Source organism: Pelophylax lessonae (assembly GCF_965119305.1).
Source record: "Pelophylax lessonae genome assembly, chromosome: 11".
Classification (NCBI taxonomy): domain Eukaryota; kingdom Metazoa; phylum Chordata; class Amphibia; order Anura; family Ranidae; genus Pelophylax; species Pelophylax lessonae.
Genome location: NC_138778.1, coordinates 206,491,415 through 206,509,605, shown reverse-complemented (window position 1 = coordinate 206,509,605; position 18,191 = coordinate 206,491,415). Strand labels below are relative to the sequence as shown.

Sequence of the window (18,191 nt, the reverse complement as noted above, 5' to 3'; positions counted from 1 at the left end):
GGGGCTTAAGTGGTTAAACTGCTAGATGGCAATTTTACAATGCGGGACCATGCTGCAACTGCAAATTGATCTGAATGGGCAAGTTTGTCAAACTCTACAGCTGTGGCCGCAACTTGTGTACAGCCCTGTCAGGCTGTAATGTTAGAATTCTGGTGGGTAGCTGGGGGGGAGGGGGGGGGGATTGTAGTGGTAAAACCGCAGCTCACTCACCTGTTTTTACTCCACCCTCCTCCAGCCACCAGTGTAAAACAGCCCCATTGATCCTGGTCAGAGAAGCCTCCTTTTTGGTCAAACATGCCCCCTCTTTTTCTCTGCAGTACAAGTCTGTGTAAGGACAGACTTGTAGGGTGCTGAAGGGTGTGACTGTTACTCAGCTATACCAGCATTGACCATTGCAGTGTGAGGGCAGGAAGCAGCATTTTCACCTAAATAAAAGGCATTTTGAGCATAAATCTGGCAAAAGCCATTATATGCAGGGTAAAAGGATTATAAGCCCTCATTTACATTGGAACGACTTGTCAAGTGATATGACAGGTAAAGTCGCATCCTATCAGTGGCAATCACACTGTTCAAATCGGTGCAACGCTGACTTTGCAGTGCCGCATCGATTTGAAAAAGTAGTTCTGGGTTTTGGGTGTTACTTGCATAGACATCTGTGCCTGAAGCCGCACAGATGACTTCCAAGTTTCTTTCAATGCACAGTGACCCCCCCTTTCAATGCACAGTGATCAGCGTGCACCCTTTCTAAACAGTGACCAGCGTGCCCCCTTCAAAACAGTGACCAGCGTACATGCCCCCTTTCAATGCAGTGACCAGCGTGCCCCTTCAATGCAGTGACCAGCGTACATGCCCCCTTTCAATGCAGTGACCAGCGTACATGCCCCTTTCAATGCAGTGACCAGCATACATGCCCCCTTCTATGCAGTGACCAGCGTACATTCCCCTTTCAATGCAGTGACCAGCGTACATGCCCCCTTTTAATGCAGTGACCAGCGTACATGCCCCCTTTCAATGCAGTGACCAGCATACATGCCCCCTTTCAATGCAGTGACCAGCGTACATGCCCCCTTTCAATGCAGTGACCAGCGTACATGCCCCTTTCAATGCAGTGACAAGCGTACATGCCCCTTTCAATGCAGTGACAAGCGTACATGCCCCTTTCAATGCAGTGACAAGCATACATGCACCTTTCAATGCAGTGACCAGCGTACATGCCCCCTTTCAGTGCAGTGACCAGCATACATGCCCCCTTTCAATGCAGTGACCAGCATACATGCCCCCTTTCAATGCAGAGATCAGCGTGCATGCCCCCTTCAATGCAGTGACCAGCATACATTCCCTCAATGCAGAGATCAGCGTGCGTGCCCCCTTCAATGCAGTGACCAGCATACATTCCCCCAATGCAGAGATCAGTGTGCGTGCCCCCTTCAATGCAGTGACCAGCATACATTCCCTCAATGCAGAGATCAGCGTGCGTGCCCCCTTCAATGCAGTGACCAGCATACATTCCCCCAATGCAGAGATCAGCATGCCTGCCCACTTACTTACCTGGAGCAGCAGCGGCGGCGGGCGGCTTCTCCTCAGTCCCCCGGCACGGCATCTCCTCAGTCCCGGCGGCGCTTCTCCTCCAGTCCTCCCTCTACCGCCTCCTCCTCGGCCAATGGCATGGGGTTTGCCTAGCGGCCAATCAGGAAGCGCGTATCGGACGCGCTTCCTGATTGGCCAGGAGGAGGATCGGTGTGACAATAGCGAATTTTCATTCACTATTGTCACACATATGTAGCATAAAACAAATTGGCCGAAAATGTTAAAAAATTTTGATTTTTAAATTTTTTTTTGGGGAATTTCATATAAAAAAATGTGAAAAATATTGTTATTTTTGCAAAATTGTCGCTCTTTTTTTGTTTATAGCACATGATCAAAAAATCGCACAGGTGATCAAAAAACCACCAAAAAGACCACCAAAAGAAAGCTCTGTTTGTGGGATAAAAAGGACGTCAAATTCGTTTAGGTACAGCGTCGCACGACCGCGCAATTGTCCGTTAAAGTCACGCAGTGCCGAATCGCAAAATACCCCCTGGTCAGGAAGGGGGTAAAATCTTCCGGGGCTTAAGTGGTTAAATTGCATCTCCACGTTTTGTTTTTGGACAGAATGGGGGCCCATTGGTAGATTTTCTTTTACTTCCCGACCTAGACAGTGTGTTACTAGGACAGGAAGTGGAGGAAATTCTGCAATAGGTACACGGATATCTATAAAAAACAGATCAGTAGAGTTGGAGAAGGCTAGAGCTTTTTTTCTTGGCTGTATGTGTCCCTGCTGGGGCTTTTTCTTCACTTCCTGTTTGGTGACAACCACATCACTGGGGCAGGAAGTAAGGGAGATGCTTTCTAACTGGGCAAGAGGTAGCTTTAAAAAATGACAGAGGTTCAAAATCTTTCCTACTCTATTCACAATAAAATATATTTTGTCTAGAGTTACTATTTAATAGCCAAAATCCATTATGTACCTGGCTTAATCTGTCTGCCCATGGAGGAAATACATGAAAGGGGGAGCATTTAGGGTGACTGCATGAAACAAACAGTTTACCTGTACCTCGAGCCACACCAGAGAGGCAGCGGGAGATTAGGGAAGTTAACAAGTGGCTGAGGAGCTGGTGTAGTAAGGAGGGTTTTGGGTTCCTGGAGAACTGGGCCGACTTCTCAGTCGGCTACCGGCTCTTTAGTAGGGACGGATTGCACCTTAATGAGGAGGGTGCAACCATTCTGGGTGAGAAGATGGCCAACAAGTTAGAGGGGAGGGTACAGGTGTAGAATTAGCCAGCGGGGAGCAAGGTCCAGCAGGCACCAATGGGGACATTAGTAGGGTGTTCAGAGCTCCTAATTCCAAGGCGGGTATGGGGAAAAATCGCAAGAGCAGCCTAAAACCAACATCAAATGAGGATATAGTATGCACCTGGTCAAAATTACGAGGTTTGTATACCAATGCTAGAAGCCAGGCCAGCAAGATGGGAGAGCTGGAGCTGCTGATGTATGAGGAGGACTTAGATTTTGTGGGGATTTCAGAGACTTGGTTTGACAGCTCTCATGATTGGCTGGCGACCATTCAGGGGTATTCCCTTTATCGCAGAGATAGAGAAGGTAAAAAAGGGGGAGGGGTATGTCTGTATATTAAGAACAGTGTACAGGTAAATATGAGGGATGATATTAATAATGGAGCTATGGATGATGTAGAATCCCTATGGGTAGAACTTCAAAGGGAAGGCACTGTCTGGAAGGTAATATTGGGCGTATGCTATAGGCCCCCCAACCAGAGGGAGGAGGGGGAGGCGGACCTCCTTTCACAGATTGGATTGGCAGCAAGGATGGGAAATGTCATTATAATGGGGGACTTTAATTATCCAGATATAGACTGGGCAGAAGGCGCAGCGCATTCATCCAAAGCTCGGCATTTCCTAAATGTTTTGCAGGACAATTTCATGGGTCAGATGGTGCACGCTGTGACAAGAAACAAAGCTGTACTTGACCTACTGATTACCAACAATACAGACCTGCTCGTGGATATAGAAATACGGGGCAACTTAGGAAAAGTGACCATAGGTCAATTAGTTTTAGTATTAATCATAGTAATAGGAAACACAAGGGTAATATAAGGACACTGAATTTCAAAAGAGCCAATTTCCCAAAACTGCGCTCTCTGCTAGAAAATATCAAATGGGATAGAACCCTAGGAACAAAGAACACGGAGGAAAAATGGGAGTGGTTCAAGAGCATACTAAACAAAGGGATTGGCCAGTGCATTCCAAAGGGGAATAAATTTAAAAGCGCAAAACTAAACCCTGGGTGGCTAAACTCCAACATACAAATGCATATTAACACTAAAGAAAGGGCCTTCAAAAAATACAAGGCTGAGGGGTCATTGGCAGCATTCAAGCATTACAAAGAGTGCAATAAGAAATGTAAAGGCGAAATCAAGGTGGCGAAAATAGAAAACGAGAGACATATAGCGGAAGATAGTAAAAAAAAAAACAAGAAATTCTTTAAGTATATAAATAGTAAGAAAGCGAGGCAAGAACACATTGGCCCCATAAAAGACGACAAAGGGAATCTGGCCACAGAGGACAGAGAGAAGGCAAAAGTGTTAAATCATTTCTTCTCTTCAGTCTTCACAAAAGAATTGGGGGGCTACACTAACTCAGCTTGTAATGCTAAATTAAATAATACACCTCAGGAAGTACCCCCATGGCTAACAGAAGATAGACTTAAAACTAAACTAGAGAAACTTAACATACCGTATATACTCGAGTATAAGCCGACCCGAGTATAAGCCGAGACCCCTACTTTTACCACAAAAAGATGGGAAAAATCATTGACTCGAGTATAAGCCTAGGGTGAGAATGCAGGGTGGCGGGCATGGTGCAGGAGAATGCAGGGTGACTGGCATGGTGCAGGAGAATGCAGGGTACTGGCATGGTGCAGGAGAATGCAGGGTACTGGCATGGTACAGGAGAATGCAGGGTACTGGCATGGTGCAGGAGAATGCAGGGTACTGGCATGGTACAGGAGAATGCAGGGTACTGGCATGGTACAGGAGAATGCAGGGTACTGGCATGGTGCAGGAGAATGCAGGGTACTGGCATGGTGCAGGAGAATGCAGGGTACTGGCATGGTGCAGGAGAATGCAGGGTACTGGCATGGTGCAGGAGAATGCAGGGTACTGGCATGGTGCAGGAGAATGCAGGGTACTGGCATGGTACAGGAGAATGCAGGGTACTGGCATGGTGCAGGAGATTGCAGGGTACTGGCATGGTGCAGGAGATTGCAGGGTACTGGCATGGTGCAGGAGATTGCAGGGTACTGGCATGGTGCAGGAGAATGCATGTACTGGCATGGTGCAGGAGATTGCAGGGTACTGGCATGGTGAAGGAGAATGCATGTACTGGCATGGTGCAGGAGATTGCAGGGTACTGGCATGGTACTAGAGGATCCGGGGTTGTGGGCATACTACAGGAGATGCAGTGCTGTGGGCATGGTACATGTGGACCATGCCCGCAGCACTGCATCCCTTGTAGTGTGCCCGCAGCCCATGGCAGGTAGTGAAGCTGTTTCACTTACCTGTTCCAGAGGCGCCTTCATTTTAAAAATGGCGCCGCCCGGCGCTGACACGTCATTGCGCACGCGCCGCCGCCGCTCGTATACTTTCGGCTATTCCCGGCCTCTCCCGAGCGGCGCCGGCAATAGCCGAAATTACACGAGCGGCGCGTGCGCGGTAACATGTATGCGACGGGCGGCGCCATTTTTAAACCTTAAACCCGTCGGAGAGGACATTTTTTTCCTTGACTCGAGTATAAGCCGAGGGGGACATTTTCAGCACAAAAAAATGTGCTGAAAAACTCGGCTTATACTCGAGTATATACGGTAAATAAATCACCAGGACCGGATGGCTTACACCCAAGGGTTCTTAAAGAGCTCAGCCAGGTGATAGCCAGACCATTATTCTTGATCTTTAAGGATAGGCTACAGATGGGAATGGTGCCAGCTGATTGGAAAAAAGCCAATGTGGTACCAATATTTAAAAAAGGGTCGAGATATATCCCGGGAAACTATAGGCCGGTCAGCCTATCATCAGTAGTCTGCAAGATTTTGGAGGGGATGTTAAGAGACTACATACAAGATTTTAGTAATGAAACTATATTATTAGTAGTAATCAGCATGGATTCATGAAAAATCGTTCTTGCCAGACCAATCTATTAACCTTCTATGATGAAGTGAGTTGCCATCTAGATAAAGGAAAGCCTGTGGATGTGGTGTATCTGGACTTTGCAAAGGCATTTGACAAAGTTCCCCACAAACCCTTACTGTACAAACTAAGGTACGTAGGTATGGACCATAGGGTGAGTACCTGGATAGAGAACTGGCACCAGGGGAGAGTCCAGAGGGTGGTGATAAATGGGGAGTACTCGGATTGGGCGGGTGTGGAAAGTGGGGTCCCCCAGGGTTCTGTCCTGGGACCAATCCTGTTAAAATTATTCATTAACGATCTAGAGGGGGGGATATCCAGCACAATCTCGGTATTTGCGGATGATTCTAAACTAAGCATGCCAATATCTTCTATGCAGGATGTGGAAACCTTACAAGCAGACCTGAACAAAATAATGGGGTGGGTAACTACATGACAGATGAGGTTTAATGTTGAAGAATGTAAAGTAATGCACTTGGGCATCAGAAACACCAAAGCAAGCTACTCACTAGGTGGGGAACCTCTGTGGACAACAGGCTTAGCAGTGGCATGCAATGCCAAGCCGCTGCAAGCAAAGCCAACAAAATACTGGGATGTATAAAAAAGGGATTCACTCCAGAAATAAAGAGATTATTCTCTCATTCTACAAGACTCTGATCCGGCCACATCTGGAGTATTCTGTCCAGTTCTGGGCACCGGTCCTCAGAAAGGATGTGCTAGAACTGGAGAGAGTCCAGAGAAGGGCAACAGAAAAAATTAGGGGAATGGAGGACATCAGCTATGAGGAAAGACTACAAGCATTGAACTTATTCTTTCTGGAGCAGAGACGCATGAGAGGGGATATGATATCAATGTACAAATACTGTACTGGTGATTAGGGATGATCGAATGGTTCGGGTCGACCATCGGTTCGACCCGAACATTGACTGTTCGAAATTCGGCCGAATTTCGAACTTTTTGCTGAAATAGTTTGGAATTCGGCAACCAGAACCGACCAAAATGCAATGGGACAGGAACTGGGCTTTAAAAGCCTGTGATTGGACCAGAACCATCAGTAAAAGCCAATTGAGGGGGCAGGAGGATGCTAGGAATGTGATTGGAGTGACAAGGGGGTCCAGAGGCCAATCAGTAGTGAATATGCCCCCAGTATATAAGATAGCCCCGCCAAATCTCTAGCACTTTAATACTGGAGCTGTGGAAGAGAGTGGAAGCAGTTCTGTTACTCCTGTTTCAAAGTGTCATTTAGCAATTATTAGTGTGGTGAGGAAAGAGATATCAAGTGTAGTTAGGGTACTATTTTCCACTATAGTTAGATTTAATAATCTAGTTTCTGTAGGGAAAGTGTTAAGTGTCAGGGGACTGTAGTGTAGTGTAGGGTTAACTGACTCTGACTGCTATGGCAGGGTGACCAAACCCTTCCATTTCAGGGTGACCGCCATAGAAAAAAGATTGTTTCTATTAGAATTGCATTAGAGCAGGATAGTGGCTTCGCTCCTTTCACACCTGGCCGTTTTGTTGCAGGCGTTTTATTGGGCTTTTTTGTGGACGTGTTTGGAGGCAGGCATGACATCTGAACTTCTGCGTAGGGGTATATATACACACACACACATGTATGTATATATACACATACACATATATACTGTAGGTGTGAAAGTAGCAGAACCCTATGGCTGAGCTAATGAAATTATTAACAGCCATAGGACTTCGCTCCTTTCACACCTATATGTGTGTATGTGTATAAATACATATGTGTGTGTGTATATAAACACAAGTTCAGATGTTATGCCTGCCTCCAAAGACGCCCAAAAAATGCCCAAAAAAAACGCCTGCAACAACACACCTGGGCGTTTTTGTAGCAGGCGTTTTTTTGGGCATTTTTTGGGCGTCTTTGGAGGCAGGCATAACATCTGAACTTGTGTATAGGGGTATATAAACACACACACTTATATGTATATATACACATACACATATAAAGGTGTGAAAGTAGCAGAACCCTATGGCTGAGCTAATGAAATTATTAACAGCCATAGGACTTCGCTCCTTTCACACCTATATGTGTGTATGTGTATAAATACATATAAGTGTGTGTGTATATATACCCCTACACAGAAGTTCATATGTTATGCCTGCCTCCAAAGACGCCCAAAAAATGCCCAAAAAAACGCCTGCTACAAAAACACCCAGGTGTGTTGTTGCAGGCGTGTTTTTTTTGGGCATTTTTTGGGCGTCTTTGGAGGCAGGCATAACATCTGAACTTGTGTATGGGGGTATATATACACACACACTTATATGTATTTATACACATACACATATATAGGTGTGAAAGGGGTGAAGTCCTATGGCTGTTAATAATTTCATTAGCGCAGCCATAGGGTTCTGCTACTTTCACACCTATATATGTGTATGTGTATATATACATACATGTGTGTGTGTATATATACCCCTACACAGAAGTTCAGATGTCATGCCTGCCTCCAAACACGTCCACAAAAAAGCCCTATAAACGCCTGCAACAAAAAGCCGGGTGTGAAAATAGCGAAGCCACTATCCTGCTCTACTGCAATTCTAATACAAACAAACTTTTTTTTTCTGGTTCTGGACATGCTACAGAGCTGAAACTTCACAGGTACACTTTTTAGATCCCCCAGACACTAAATCCAAAGAAATCTAATTTTTCTTTTTTCAATAATTGGCTCTCTATCAAAAATGACAATTTTTAAGAACTTTTTTTTTGTGTTATTAATAGTCCCTGGGGCATGACCCAGAACCCTAGGCACTTTTTAGGGGCATTTATTGGGTTTTAGGGCTTCAAAATTGGGTTTTTTGATTACCAAAGTTTGGGTCCCATTGATTTCAATAGGGTTCTGAAATCCGGGCCGAACTTTCGGGAAGTTTGGGTGTTCTGGTCGAACCGAACTTTTCAAAAGTTCGATCATCCCTACTGGTGATGACCCTAGCATAAGGAACAAACTTTTCAGAGAAAGGGAATACAATAAGACACGTGGCCACTCACTAAAACTAGAGGAAAAACGGTTTCCCCTAAAATACGTAAGGGGTTCTTTACTGTCAGAGCAGTAAGCATGTGGAATTCTCTTTCTCAAGCAGTAGTATCAGCAGGGAGCATCGATAATTTCAAAAACTTTTAGATGGGCACCTTAAAGACCACAACATAAAGGGGTATACAATGTACGGTTAACAGCAATGACGCACACTCATCATAGGTTAAACTGGATGGACTGATGTCTTTTTTCAACCTCACTAACTATGTAACTAACTATGTAACAAAGAAAATGTGCAACTTTATATTTAAGTTTACAGGTATGGGTAAAAAAAAAATAAAACCCTTTATCATTTTTTTCTTTGTTCTTGCAGGTATTGAGTGTATGGTTCAGTTGCCAGATCCTGAACATTATTGGGAACCAGTCTTCGGCACCTGCGTGTTCATGTTTTCCTTTGTCATTCCGGTCTTGATTATCACCATCTGCTATAGCCTGATGATAAGACGCCTGAAGAAAGTCCGTGTTTTGTCCGGGTCAAGGGAGAAGGACCGGAACCTGCGAAGGATCACCCGTCTGGTCTTGGTGGTCGTTGCCGTGTTTATTATCTGCTGGACCCCCGTCCAGATCTTCGTGTTGGTTCAGAACCTTGGAGCCAAGCCGGACAGCGATGTCAAGGTGGCCATCCTCCTCTTCTGTATTGCCCTGGGCTACATCAACAGCAGCCTTAATCCAGTGCTCTATGCCTTCTTAGATGAGAACTTCAAGGCCTGCTTCAAAAAGTTCTGCTTCCCCGCCGCCTTCCGCCCCGAGCTGCAGATGTCCAACCGCATGTGCAGCATTGCCAAAGATGTTGCTTATGCCTGCAAGAACTCAGACGGTCCGAACAATCCAGCATGACTAGGCATGGAGCTGCCCATGATGGGCGGGGAAGCAGAGCAAGTAGGGACTAACCCGCAAGCAGAACTGACGCAAATAACTGCTTTGTGACCAAGATGACAGGGGTGTCAGAACAGACACCTCCTTATAATGCAGGAATTTATGCGCGTAATGGAAATTACTACTGAATTCCATTGGTTGTTTCAAATGGAACCCAGCAACTCCTTTAGAGCTAGAGAAATTAAAAGGTTTCTGCAATCTCAGCTCAAGTTACTAAAGACCCAACAAGAGGTCCGCATCTTCTTTGAAAGCTTTTTGAGCTCCTTGGCGAAGTGAAGATTTCCTTCATTCCCTACAAGTATACTGAATTTGTACAGGAATAATACAATTTTTATACAGTCTTAAACCTATTTGCTCCATAGGAGCTAAACTTACAGTGGTTAAACTCTACATACTGTCCCACTAAGAAAGAACATGCCTTGAGCATATCCGAGAGACAAGTATCTATGTGTGCATTTATATTTTTTCAACTAGTACACATGGAGAGATCTAATTATTTTAGACAGGAAAACAATTATTCAGGATTTATGACCAAAACCATATTAATTACTTGCTAGCCTAGGGGCCCTTCTACGCTGATGGGCAATGCCAGCAAGTCTTTTCTGCTACGGCCACATGCACACAAGGGGCCCGTGACAGCTGGAACTTGTGAACCTTAACAAAAAGATGAATGTGAAATTGATTGGTCATGGCTAGTATTAAAAGCCTCAATCACGAACTCTGGTGCCACCCAAAACAGCCTTTTTAGAGATGGAGCTCCCTCCTGCCGATTTCACTTCAGCTACATTGTGGTGATGCCGTTCCAATAAAGTGCCGACCAACCTCAAAAGGTCGGAAATATGGACAGTTCTAGTTTCAGTCCTCAAACTTTATTTTTGGCTTCTTTCCCACAAATTGAACTTACCTAAAAAGATCCAAAAACTGGTCAATATTATAAACCTCAAATTTATTTATTTTTTGGCTACTGTCTAACAATTATTATAGGAAGACACAAAAGACAACAGAAATCCAATTGGTATTCCCAAGAAGCCTCTTTTTCTGTATTAGTGAATCCAGAAATCATCAAACAGATCTGTTCTGTCCATTTTCTCGATGAATGGCCCACAATAGGTCCTGCCCATTGTCTGCGTGGCTGTTACTGAGATAAGAAAATACTTATGCAGCCTTATTTCTTTTCTCCCTGGCATCATTCCTTCTTTAAAGCCTTCTGACCTATACAAAAAAGAGACCCAGTCGTGTATATACAGTGTATATAGACATATATTATATATTTATATATATATATATATTCACACGCACATGTTATTGAAGCCTCAAAAAGAGAAAAAAATAAAGCCTTTCTTCACTGGGGATATGCTAAGCTTTGCTCCAGCAAGTGAGGAATCAAACACATTCAGCAGCCAAAGGCAAATTGTGACTTTAAGGGGGGAGGGGGGTATTTAAGAGGCAAGGCAATGCCGCGCTTGGACCTGGAGGTAACCCAGGTTTAGAGAATCTTGTATCGGCCAGCATTTTGGCCAACATGAACAAAACTGAATCCATTGATGGAGAAGAGGATATGATTCAGCCTGAAAGACAGCAAATTATTCTGAGAAGCTCCGGTGTTTTTCAATGCATCCCTACCCTATGAATTGCTGTATGGATCACAATACAGCACTAGATGTTAATGCCATCATGGTGTCCCAGGGGGGGGGGATGGGGGAATATGTAGCCTTAACCATTCTATAGTACTGCTGGTCTTTAGTAAGTGTGTAAATGCTGAAAGGGTAACCATTAGGGATAGTAATACTCTGCAAAAATAACATTTAGTGTCGAATGTAGGTCAGTAGGTGCTTGTGGTTACTTTGTTGATTAGAACTACAAATGATAATTTACTCAGTCAGGGTTATGTGGGCCGACCATTTAGATCTTAATTTGGGACTGGTAATCAGTGGGCACTGCTCTTTAAGGCTTGTAAAAGTACAAATGGCAATATACACAAAAGCATGGATGGTAACTGAAAAGAAGGCAGTGGACAAAGTTTCATGTAGCTTGCCTAAAACGGGAGGAAACTGGCAAAGTTCCATGTAGCTTTCCTAAAATTGGAGGAAGTTGGCAAATTGCCATGTAGCTTGCCTAAAACTGGAGGAAGCTGGCAAAGTTCCATGTAGCTTTCCTAAAATTGGAGGAAGTTGGCAAATTTCCATGCAGCTTGCCTAAAACTGGAGGAAGCAGGCAAAGTTCCATGTAGCTTTCCTAAAATTGGAGGAAGCTGGCAAATTTCCATGTATCTCGCCTAAAATTGGAGGAAGTTGGCAAAGTTTGATGGAGCTTGCTTAAAATTGGAGGAAGTGGGCAAAGTTCCATTTAGCCTGCTTAAAATTGAAGAAAGTGGACACAGTTCCATGTAGCTTGCATAAAATGGGAGGAAGTGGACAAAGTTCAAAGTAGCTTGCCTAAAATTAGAAGAAGTGGGCAAAGTTCCATGTAGCTTGGTTATAATTGGAGAAATTGGGCAAAGTTCCATGTAGCTTGCTTAAAATTGGAGAAAGTTGGTAAAGTTCCATTTTAACTTGCTTAAAATTGACGTATACCCTATTTTGACATTCAAAATTTAAAATCCCTGCTGTGCCCTTTCTGATTTAGTTTATCAGTGTTACCAGGTAGGAGTGTTCCCTTGATTGAAGGCAAAGCTTCCTCAATTGCCATTCTGTTGTCCAATGAGATGGGTTGAGTTGCCACTAAGGCTATCCTATTTGACAGTGGGGAGAAGAGTAGCATAGGTAAAGGCAAAAACTTTTTTGTAGATTTGGATATGGTGGTAATGGGTTATAACTATCGCTGTCTTTATCTGAGATAGCGAGATTGCCTTGATCACCATGTCACCAGGAATGATAGTGAGTGCAAATTAAACATTTTGAAAAGCTATCTAAGAGGTGATTTTTCTCATTTTGGAAAGATATCCTCTGACTTCCTGTTGAGTCTACTGAACAGAAGGGAAATCTCCCTAATGAGATACAGATGGGTTTAGCCCCTTCCCACTCTATCCAAAATGTAAAAAAAATGTCTTCGGGTAATTTAACCTGAGGTTCTGTGTAGACCTTGATTGAATAACAGAAAAACCAATCAGAGCAGGAAATTAGATTTATGTGGAGCAGCTATGTACATTATGCCAGCTTTACAGCCAAAGTGTTGTTTTTTTTCCAACCGTAAGTAAATTGGATAAATCTTATTGGTAGGGTAGAAAAACCTTTCAAGCTTTACCGAGAGCTCTTGAGTGTATTGCCTTGTGTGCGATATTATTGCAACTGTGATATGGATGCCTGCCAATTACAATACATCAGAATCATACCACAAATGCAATGATATAATCCATTTGGACAAACCTTTTAACTGCAAATGTGTAGTTAGTTGGTTTTACGTAGGGAGTGCATTGGTCACTTATTAGCCTTGAATAAGCCTTTCAAAGGCCCATCTCTTCCCCTTGTCCACTGTAATGTAAAAAGCTGAAAACCTTTTCAAGGATGGACTAATGCTCAGTTTATTTCCCCTGGACTCTTGCTGAACAGCTGACTGGATGAGAAGGGGTATCGGTGCCATCACACAGCTTGAAAAGGTATGCAAAGGGGTATTAGTGCCATCACGCTTCTTGAAAACGAAGTGGGTCTTAGGGCAAGCAATGTCTCCATTCTGTTTTGATTTCAGAGCCTTTACTAGAGGTAGAGGAAGCTTTCTGTGAATTAAAATTTATAGTATGAAGATACTCCCACGGTTTCCAATTACACAACCTCCCACACTAGAGAATAAACAGAACCGGTTATGTTTATTCTCACGTGTGGGAGGTGATCTAATTGGAGACCGTGGGCGTATGTTCATAATCTGTACAGATATGCATAATGAGAGAAATATTTATTTAGGCATTTGTAGTACCCAAGCCACAGAGGACTCCTTTTGAGGTTGACATGAAATGGTAAACATATAAAACTGCACTTACTACAGAAGATTCTGTGCTATTTCAAAATGGACATTCAATTGTTTACATCTTCTAAACAAGCAGTATAAATGCTTTACAACAAGACTTTATTGACCTATGTAACTGCAGGCACCATGGAGTAATTCATCCTTACATTTCTTAAACAAGAATACCTTCATTAGTCGCGACTTGGGCGACTTCAGCATTCCTCTTGTGAAATTTGAGGATAAATTGCTCCACACTGCCTGCAGCTACTGAGATCAGAAAGGACTTATTTATTTATTTGCTGCTTGTAAAGAAAAAGTAAAGAGTTGAACGTCCATAGGCTAGTCATAGTTCAACTTCAAAGTCTTACAAACCCTAATGCATGACTCATTCCAGAGATAGAAAATACTCTACTTTTTGTTCATCTTTCATCCATACTACTACTCACTGGACATTAGAGCTGGCCATACACATTAAAGTTTGATTGTTGAACCTCTGTACATATATTTCAATAATGTCCAATGAGGAAGGCCCTTGCACAGATTTTGGTGGGTCTACAGTCATATTGTAATGTGTATGATGGGCTTTATAGAAATCCCCATGCAAGAGTTTGTTGACCAATCTGAGTGTAATTAGAAAAGCACTGAGCTGATCCCAAGGGTTGCATTTTATACCCATTGGGGTTGGCCACATTGAAATGTCTGCATGCCAGTCTTAGATGGGAAGCTTGGCATGTGATTGGATGGAAACTGGTCATGTGGCACAGTCCATGGGTCACATTTAGTCATGTTTCACTCTCTTCAGCCTGTCATGCAGTGTATCCCTGCCCGTGATGACATTGAAGAAATCTTATAAGAGAAATATGTAGGCTGACACTTCTGAAACAAATAGTTGCCTGGTTGTCATGCTAATCATTGCGCTTCAGTGGCTTCTAAATGACTAACCTTGGTGTAGATCAGGACATCTGAATTTACTTGCTGCATACTTATTAAAGGTCTGTGACTCAAAAAGTCTTACAGCTAGAGGATCAGCATGATAGTCAGGCAACTAACATTTCCAAATGTAAGCCAACAATGGCAGTCCAAGTATTTCCTTTATGGCAGGTATCTTCTAAAATAACAAGCAGGATTTTAATACTGAGGTGTCATTTGCCTTTAGTTAGAACAACAATATGGTGGTAAAGGAAAAGGAATTGGCAGCACTCCAGGTTGAGTCAAAATCCAGATTTATTGACTGGACATCCAAATATGACAATCGTGACAAGGTAGATGCGTTTCACACACTGACTGTGTGCTTAATCATTAAAGATAATCCACTGAGAACTAATACCAGTAATACCCTGAATGATACCACTAATGGAGACAAAGGATCGGTGGGAGCACTATTCCGCAAGCTTGAGAAGTCCATGACAAAAGAAATTCGAGGTAATGATTAAGCACACAGTCAGTGTGTGAAACGCGTCTACCTTGTCACGATTGTCATATTTGGATGTCCAGTCAATAAATCTGGATTTTGACTCAACCTGGAGTGCTGCCAATTCCTTTTCCTTTATCAAGTTTTCACGGAGGCGAGCCGGGGCATGCACCGGTGTGAGTCATCAGGCAATTACACCACCTTGAGCAGTGAGTTCTTGTCTCTTCAATAACAATATGGTGGTGCTGAGCTCTACACCATCTATATTTAATGCTGTTGTCAATAGCCATCCTGTGATGGAATTAACCTAAACTCTGCCCACTAGCAGCCAAGCCCCACCTAGAAATGTACAAACCCCACCCATGAGCAGCTCAATTCTACCTAGAAATGTTCTAAATGTTCAGTTTCAGTTTTTTTCCTTCGTTTTTGGCTCTGGGGAATATCAAAATAAAATCAAGAAGTGATGGCAATTATTTATTTTTGCTGGAAATAATCTTTCATTTTTTTTGGAGAAACATTGTCTTTATCTTCAAGGGGAACAGTGCAATCTGCGTGCAGTAGTGCCTTACTGCAAACTACATTTGTTTTCTAATTAGTTGGACCAGTATGGACAATTTTGTGAACTTTCGTATGAAGAAGGAGTTGGACGGAAGGACCCTACTGTGGGGGATACCTCTTTGGTCAGCTTTGGACGTCAGTGGCTCCCACTGGAAATTTTGTGACCTTCCAACTTCTGTACAGACCCTTTCTGCTTGCTCCAGTGTTCTGTGACTGTAACATGCTGCTTTGTGGGAAGCAAGCTCTTGTCTCATGTGTTTCCTGTAATCACGACTCGCTGAATGTCTGCCCTGCACTGGGAGGTTCTGGGTGTTGTCACTCACCTGTGCCGTTCTGCTTGGGTCTACACTGTCGTTGTGCTTATCACTGCAGCAAAGGGCTATTTTCCTAGTGTGCTATGTTGGCTCTGGAAACAGGTGGGAGTTACAGATTCCTAAAACTTTAAAGGCCAACTCCACGCACAACTACATGGACTCCTTTTTATAAAGTTGAATGTTAGTTAGCTGATGTAGGTTAGTGCACATTACATGGTCAATTGACCTGTGATAAGTAAACTGACCTATCAGCCAAGCAACTTTTATTTTTTTTCCCATATGACAGTTTAGCTGCCATGCAGAGCCATCTTAAATATTGATTGGACCCTGGGCAAATATTTTCTTTGGCCCTCCAAAATCCACTGATTACCTATTTGCAGGCAGTGCCGGCTCAAGGGGCAGCTGCTTCGTACCCCACAACAATGACTGGGCCCAGGGCAGCTGCCCCTTTTGCCCTGTGTTAAGGACGGCCCTGCTGCCATGGTTTACTGTACTTTGCACGCAGATCAGTTCAGTAGAGTCTTACTCCATTTGCTGAAAAATCCATCATGGCAAAGGTAAACACCTTGTAAGATGAAGGAAATTCTCCCCTTGAGATGTAATGAGTTAGAGGGTAATGCAGACATCCATGGTGGGGAAGCATGTACTGTAGGTCTAGTGGTTAGCACTCATGCCTTCCAGTAGTAGGGTCCATGGTTTGATTTCCAACCAGGACATTACCCGTACAGAGTTTGCATGTGCTCACATGGGTTTCATCTGGGAACTCACCCCACATCCCAAAGACACATTGATAGGTTAACTGGCCAAAGTATTTAAGATAGTGACCTTAGATTGTTAGTTCCTTGAAGGTACAATATGTAAAAGCACCGCTTAACATTTTTTGTGTGATACAAATACTTGTAATTATCCAACCCAAATCTAAGATATTAGTTTTAGATGAACTGGCCCTGTAAATTGGACCCATCTTGCAATATTGGTGGAAGCTTATGTAGCGAAGCTCAGTTACTGCGTTGGTACAGTCACAAATACACCTTTTTCAAGGCAGATATAAGCTGTTTATTTCTCCCCCCTCCTTTGTTGATGAAATGCAGCGTCAAGAGCTGCTACACTAAAGTACTTGATTGAAAACCAGTCTGTCTTTCCCTCCCGGCAGCCAATCAGTGTCTGCCTTTCGTGTTCTAACCTGCCCCAGGAGCCAATCAGTGTCTGCCTTTCGTGTTCTAACCTGCCCCAGCAGCCAATCAGTGTCTGCCTTTCGTGTTCTAACCTGCCCCAGCAGCCAATCAGTGTCTGCCTTTCGTGTTCTAACCAGCCCCAGCAGCCAATCAGTGTCTGCCTTTCGTGTTCTAACCCGCCCCAGCAGAAGGAATAGGAGAAGCTGATTTGTTGAGGGAAATTCAGAAAGTTGTTTAAGAGTCAGAAAGTTCCCACATGAAGCCACAAATTTGTGCCAATTCTCAGGAGCACAATGAGCATGATCTGTGCCAGAAATTAGCTTTTATTACTGTTATGGATACTACTAAATATATTTTTAAATCTATATACAGTAACCTGCCGTGTGTGTATGTATATATAAATATATATATATTTAGATATCTATCTATATCTATCTATCTATCTATCTATCTATCTATCTATCTATCTATCTATCTATCTATCTATCTATCTATCTATCTATCTATCTATCTATCTATCTATCTCTATATATATATATATATATATATATATATATATATATATATAGATAGATCTATATACTTAATAATATATACTTTTATAATATATTATAAAAAAAAATGTTAATCTATATACAGTGTATGTATATATATATATATATATATATATATATATATTTAATTTTCAATAATTTTTATTGAGTTTTCAGAAAAGGTATAACAGTGCATAATGAGCCAACTCGGCTCAACCGTATAAATTGAAGGCAGTATAGAACATAGGAAACATAAAACATGAAATACGCATATACAGATATTGGTAACAGCAGGAGTCAGAGGAACATAACAACAGGAACAATAGTAGATCGACCAAGTTAAAGTGGGTACAGAGCCCCCGCTCCATAACACTAAGGAGTGGACGGTCCGGGTCCCCCCCCCCCGGGCGCCCCTACGGGAACACACTGCGCCCCCGGGGGGAGGCAGCCCCCAACCCCCACCCTCAATCCAGTGTACCTATATATATATATATATATTTAGATATCTATCTATATATATTTGCATTCAGGGATGATATTTCCGGATGCAGCTAATCACCCAGTTTGCATGCGGCCATAGCACACAGTG

General features: G+C 43.2%; 1 protein-coding gene across 1 annotated transcript in view; it reads left to right on the top strand.

Moving 5' to 3' along the window:
• The window catches only part of OPRL1 (opioid related nociceptin receptor 1), a gene marked incomplete at its 5' end in the record, with an annotated part of 130,024 nt that extends 118,669 nt beyond the window's left edge, over positions 1–11,355 (top strand). Inside the window, 1 exon segment of the mRNA XM_082271602.1 lies at positions 9,110–11,355. Within this exon segment, the coding sequence (XP_082127728.1) occupies positions 9,110–9,633 (524 nt within the window). The 3' untranslated portion in view covers positions 9,634–11,355.
• Between the last annotated feature and the right edge of the window lie 6,836 nt (positions 11,356–18,191).